The sequence below is a fragment of the Poecilia latipinna genome, unplaced genomic scaffold (genome assembly GCF_001443285.1).
Source record: "Poecilia latipinna isolate Pla-1442-1.1 unplaced genomic scaffold, P_latipinna-1.0 Scaffold5254, whole genome shotgun sequence".
Classification (NCBI taxonomy): Eukaryota; Metazoa; Chordata; class Actinopteri; order Cyprinodontiformes; family Poeciliidae; genus Poecilia; species Poecilia latipinna.
Genome location: NW_015117870.1, coordinates 6422 through 13134, shown reverse-complemented (window position 1 = coordinate 13134; position 6713 = coordinate 6422). Strand labels below are relative to the sequence as shown.

The window sequence follows — 6713 nt, the reverse complement described above, 5'->3', positions numbered from 1 at the left end:
GAAATGGCGATCAGTAGGTCAAATGAAAATAAAAGTCTAATTTTTTTTACTCCAATCCTTAAATCAATAAAAACTAAATAATTTCAACATGCATATACAGTGTATCACAAAAGTGAGTACACCCCTCACATTTCTGCAGATATTTAAGTACATCTTTTCATGGGAAAACACTGACAAAATGACATTTTGACTCAATGAAAATTTACACTGTCTGTGTGCAGCTTATATAACAGTGTAAATTTGTTCTTCCCTCAAAATAAATCTATATACAACCATTAATGTCTAAACCGCCGCAACAAACGTGAATACACCCCTTAGTGAAAGTTCCTTAAGAGTCAATATTTTGTGTGGCCACTATTATTTACCAAAACTGCCTTTACTTTCCTGGGCATGGAGTTCACCAGAGCTTCACAGGTTGCCACTGGAATGCTTTTCCACTCCTCCATGATGACATCACGGAGCTGGCGGCTATTCAAGACTTGGCGCTCCTCCACCTTCCACTTGAGGATGTCCCAAAGATGTTCTATTAGGTTTAGGTCTGGAGACATGCTTGGTCAGTCCATCACCTTCACCCTCAGCCTCTTCAATAAAGCAGTGGTCGTTTTAGAGGTGTGTTTGGGGTCATTGTCATACTGGAACGCTGCCCTGCGACCCGGTTTCCTGAGGGAGCTCTGCTCAGCTTCAGTATTTCACAGTACATATTGGAGTTCATGAAATGTAACTCCTCAACACCTGCTGCACTCATGCAGCCCCAGACCATGGCATTACCACCACCATGCTTAGCTGTAGGCATCACACACTTATCTTTGTACTCCTCACCTGATTGCTGCTACACATGCTGGAGAGCATCTGAACCAAACAAATTAATCTTGGTCTCATCAGACCCCAGGGCATTTTGATCAAATAATCAAAATGCCCTATGGTCATTTTGATTATGACCACAGGGCATAATCCTGTGGTCATGATCAAATTGAGTGAGCGCAATTTGATCAACTAATCATTTGAACAAATTGTGAGGTAATGTGGGTGACTAGACTCACTCATCTCTTTGATGATGTCGGGGTCACACTCGCGGTACTTCTCCAGCTCGGCTTGCAGCTTTGTTCGCTCTTCCCTCAGAGACTGCAGCTGCTTCAGCAGAGAGCTTCTTTCTTTCTATACACACAGACACACACGCACACACACCCACGCACACACACACATGTTTGTGTTGCTATCTTTGTGGGGACTTTCCATTGATTTCTACAGCCTAAACCTTACCGTTACCTTTTTCCTAACCCTAACCATCACATACCTAACCCTAACCAAAACTCAATTCATACTTTAGCCCTAACTCTGACCCCTGACCCAAAAACAGGGTTTCCCCTTGTGGGGACCAGGCTCCGGTCCCCACAAGGAGCAATTGGTCCCCACAACGTAGTATATGTCAGGAAAATCGTCCCCACAAGGTATTACAAATAAACGCGTGCACACACACACACACACACGCACACACACACACACACACACACCCTGTTAGACAGATTCTTATGCACTAAACCTGATGACTGTGTGAAGGTTCTTTGATACCACTTCCTCTTACCGTTCCTTCTCGTCCCACTTTTGCCTTTTCCACTGTTTTCTCTAGAGAAACTTTTCGATGCTTTGCATCAGAAACCTGTAAAAGAAACAAGAACAAGAAAACAACATCAAGCTTCCTATAAAGTCTCAAAGAGTCTGGAAATTTAAGGAGTTTGATTTCAATATTTTCAAGGTCTAAATAAATCTAGAATTTATTTTAAATCTTCTGCAGTTTCATTCTGTGTCCTTTATTAATTATGATCAATATCTACATTTCCAAAGGTAAATTGGTCCAATCAGAGCTTGAAAATTGTAGCTTAAATAAAAGATGCAAAGTTTTTAGTTATCCATCCATCAACCAGACTACCCATCGTCCATATTATAATCCAATCATCTGCCTATAAATTAATGCATGCCTGTCCATTCATCCTTTGTCCATTTTTAAAGTCTGTGGGTTTTACAGGTTCCATATGAAAGGGGTTTGAACTCAAATATTAACTGGAATTCTGTTATGGAAAATGTGAAGAATATCTTTAATCACAATTAGGGCTGCAACTAACAATTATTTTAGTGATTGGATAAAAGAGAAAAAAAGCCCATTCTGCAGATTTTTCATTAAACCGCTTAAGCCTTACTTATATGGTATCAGAAATACATGAAAATACGCAAATAAACAAGAAATTCAATTCATTTTTGAAATAATAAAAACAATGTATAAAGCATTGAACAAAAGCCTTCCTTCTGGTATTCAGAAATTATTTAAGTTAAGAGAGAATAAATATCATTTGCGAGGTTTGTTTATATTTGAATGTGCAAAACAGAAGAGCCAGATAAAGTCTAGATGTGTTTCAGTGATTGGTGTGAAACTGTGGAATGAATTGAATGATGATTTTAAGTTATGTCCTTTCTTGGTGAGCTTTGAAAGAGCTCTAAAATGTAAAATGATAAATTCTTATGCTGTTATGTAGATTTATACATGTATTGTGAAGATATCTTGGTTGGGTATAAAATGGGGTAGGCAAGAATAAGCTTGGCTTCAGCCTATTCCTTTTTTGGTAAATTATGGGTAAATTAGTGGGGTTTTTTTGTTTCCTGTGTTTAATGTGGACAATTTACCAAAATAAATTGATTGATTGATTGATTGATTGATTGATTGATTGATTGATTGATTGCCTAAATTGCAAGAACAGCATTCCTTTAGTGACACTTGATCATTTGTAGCCAATGCTAAAAAAAATTATCTAGAATATACACATATGAAAATCTCAGCCCTTTCTGCTGGACTTATACATTTTTTGCCCTTCTTTGGCTTCATTACTGCTCTAGCTGTGTTGTTCTTTAAGTAAATGGCCTTTTTGAGACTATATTCTACATTTAATTAATTGTTTACTAAATTAGTTGGCAATTATTTCAATAACTGATTCATCACAATTAACCGTTTCAGTACAAATAATCATTATTATATTTTGTAAACAAATGGGTTCTTCTCAAATGGGATGTAAAGGCACAACAAAAGTAATCTAAGAACCAAGCTGTGCTTGGGATGCAGCTGGTGATTATTTTAATGATCAGATGATTTTCTACTAATAAAATTTGTAGAAAATATTTTTCACTATTTGACTCAGCCAATATCATCAGTAGTTTGCGCCATTGATAAAATCTGAAACCATCAGTGCAGTGATATGACTGTATGACAGCAATGCAAGCACATACTTGGAGGAAATTCACATTGTGCCACAATGTACTGTTGGTTTGTCTCTGAAAAAAATGGCAGCTGACATTCTCTGCAGAGTTGCTAAGTTAAAATTACACCATCTGTCAACCAGGCAACCAAAGAGGGAAGTGGGTCATCACAGACCACGAGAGCTTCAAAGAGCAGTAGAGTGACTTTTATGCCATTATAAACATTCTACAGATGAGCAGAAAACCCAAGACGTTTCCTCAGCTAAATTGAGAGAAATGAGTTACAATTTATTTTAAACTCTGATTTATCTGCCTTTATAAATTAGAAAATGCAAAACTTCAGTTCTGGCATTTTAAAGTACAACAAAATACAGATATTTATTGCCTCTTCTTGTATCCTTTTAGCCGTTTTTCTAAGCTATTTTCTGCATCCCAACCTCTTTACTGTAATCTACAGTTGACAGCATCATTCTGAGCAGAGAAACAGACAAAAAAGGCCTGCTGGGAAACAAAATCTCGTCTCCTCCCTTCATCAGTTACAGATTTTACTAAAAATAAAGAAGTATTGAGTAATTTATCTGTTAGGTGTGTGGTAGTTAGCAGTATCAAGACACATCAAGGTGTTCCGTCACACAATTCGTCAGTTTAAAATAATTTCTAAAAGACTGTGAGAAAACGTGATTAAAGTTTTGACAGAATACCGGACCTGTTGCTGCACACAAACTGTCAGCAGCAACACAAAAACTGTCACCTGTTTCTGCAGCTCCTCTAGCTTGTGCTTGCGAGTATGTAAGGCCTTACTGGGAAAAGCCCAGTAGTAGTTGGAGGTGCCGATTCGTTCGCAGTCCACCATGTTGTCATCCACCAGGCTCTGTAGCACTTCCTTCACTGTCATAGGAGCTGAAAGCACAAAGGTTAGAGGACAACAGTCCAGACATGCTTCTCTCAGGACCGAAGGCTACTTGGAGATTTATAAGAGAACTACAAGCTCAGCCGTATTTGGCATCATGGATGTTTTCCTGAGGATCATCACCATCAGGTTTTACTTCTCCAGAGCTCTACTGGATCAGTTCTGGGACCCACAGGTACAGCCAGGCAGATGGTTAAACACTGTGCCTAAAGAGTTTGCTGCATGAGCAGAAGTTACATCTTGAATGTTGTTAGTGGTGAAATGTGATACTCTAATGCTTTGCTGGTTCCTTTCATACTGAAAACAAAAGCTGCTGAGAGGAGGTAAAGCAGCAGCAGAAACACAGAGGGCCGCTTGAACACTAAACAAGCTCATGGTTGCTCAGGAAACTGAAAACATAAATAAATTCTCAAACTAACATGGATCCACCACTGGACAAAGCACTGTGAGGATCATGTTTATGATTTCTTTTGTGCATTTAACACAATTCAGCCTGATCTACTCTGTGAGAAACTCCAGAAGACAAAGGTGGAGGCCTCAACAATTACCAGGATCTATGACTACCTCACAAACAGACTGAAAGACTTTGTGTCTAACCAGGTGGTCAGCAACACAGGAGCACCACAGGGCACTGTACTCTCACCATTCCTTTTCTCTCTCTGTACATCTCAGACGTCCAGCACAAGTCTGACTTCTGTCGTCTACAGAAATACACAATTGACTCTGCAGTTGTCAGGTTTATCAGAGATGGACAAGAGGCTGAGTCCAGAGAGCTGGTGGACCGCTTTGTGTTAAGGTGTGGGAACAATCATCTCATCTTAATCGTGAATAAAACAAAGGAGATGATTGTAGATTTCAGGAGGAACAGGGTTAGATCAAATCCTGTTTCCATCATGGGAAAAGAACTGGAGGTGGTTAAGGAATATAAATACCTCTGTGTTCATCTGGACAACAGACTGGACTGGAGACACAACAGTGAAGCGTCTATAAGAAGCAACAGAGCAGACTGGACTTCTAGAGGAAGCTAAGATCCCTCAAGGTTTGCAGCCAGATGCTTCAGATCTTCTATAAGTCTGTTGTTGAGAGCATCATCTTTTCATCAATCAGCATCAGAGCCAGGGACCTAAAAAGGCTCAACAGCCTGAAAAAATGGCTGATTCTGCTCTGGGGACGACTGTGGAACCTCTAGAGATGAGATGTGAAGAAGGAATCGTCATAAAATCAAGAAAATTATGGACAACCCTCCCCATCCTCTTCATGAGACTGTCTTGGGAAAACAGAGTATCTTCAGTCAGAGGCTTCTTCAGAATTGCTGTAATACAGACCACTACAGGAGGTCTTTCCTGCCAACAGCCATCACCATCTGCAATAACTCTGTGAAGAATCTGAATTAATGAGTTACAACATTTAATTCCCCTAAAGTATTTTTGAATTTGAATATGAATCCTAATATCAATCCTTGTGCAAAAAAAAATAGCTGGACGTCCAACCCCCACATTCTAAAACAACGTTCCACCTCAGAGCAGGGGTCACAACCATGTCCTCTTACTCACAACAACATTCACTTTTTCTAAACAAATATCTGTTACACTTCCTATGAAAAATTCCTATGAAATATTTTTTACAGAAACAAAGTATTTAAAACTCCAGGTTTGATGTCTCATATTTTTAATTGTGTGTATTATGTCCAACAGCAAGATGAGGAAACATGCTAACCTTTAGAGCTACATGCTTTCAACCAACTCTTTCCTACTGCTGCAGGCAGACCAAGTTCTGCTGTGCAGACCAAAAACAGCTCAGACAGCATAAGCAATGAAACCCTGGTTGTAATGGCATCACAATGTGCATGAAGCTGAGCAGTTTTGATGGTAACAAAACAAAGAGATTTTAATTATTTATGCATGTTGTATTGCAATTGGGGCTACCATTGTTAGCGCATGCGATTAATCATTAATCAAACTACTATTTTGACCCAAAAGCTTCTGTGGCAGATGATTACCTACTTCAAAGTAGCACGTTTGGACTTGACAAACTGGGAGTAACATTTTCCGTGACAGCAAACAGCAACAAAAGCTGAAATTTCTTTGACTTTCTTGTGTCTTGTCTCTAGCCCTCGAGTTCACTTCTACATGTACAAGCTCAAAGCTCAAAATTTCACATGCATGAATTACACCGGTTGCTCGGCGAGATGAGAACAAGAGACTGCCACCTCATGGCACAAGTTCCATTTCTGACTTCCTTATAGCTTTCCTGAATATCAACATATGGAAAACTGAGAATAAAATGGTTTGAGATGTTAAATCATTTTTGGGAAACATGCATACAGTGGCAGTTTTTGATATATGCTACATAGGCAGATTCTCAGGGCAGCATCAGTAAGGTGGGGCACCCAAGAACTAGAAAATTAAATATATCATATATGTCAGTTGTGTCTTGAACAAGTTTACTACTACTTGTATGCATGAGTAGTGGAGTAAGTTTTCCTTAGTTGCTGTTAAATACAAGGGGATTACATTACTTGCTTTCTTCTGCTGCAATATATGTGTGTGTGTGTGTGTGT

At 39.1% G+C, this 6713-nt stretch overlaps 1 protein-coding gene across 1 annotated transcript; it reads right to left on the bottom strand.

Annotated features, from left to right (window-relative positions):
- Nucleotides 1–968: 968 nt before the first annotated feature.
- mnd1 (meiotic nuclear divisions 1 homolog (S. cerevisiae)) lies at nucleotides 969–4379 on the bottom strand. The gene is made up of 3 exons (XM_015026711.1): nucleotides 3995–4379; nucleotides 1583–1657; nucleotides 969–1155 (listed from the first exon to the last, which is right to left on the bottom strand). The coding sequence occupies exons 1-3, from the start codon at nucleotides 4136–4138 to the stop codon at nucleotides 994–996; spliced, it is 381 nt and encodes a 126-aa protein (XP_014882197.1). The 5' UTR covers nucleotides 4139–4379; the 3' UTR covers nucleotides 969–993.
- Nucleotides 4380–6713: the final 2334 nt, after the last annotated feature.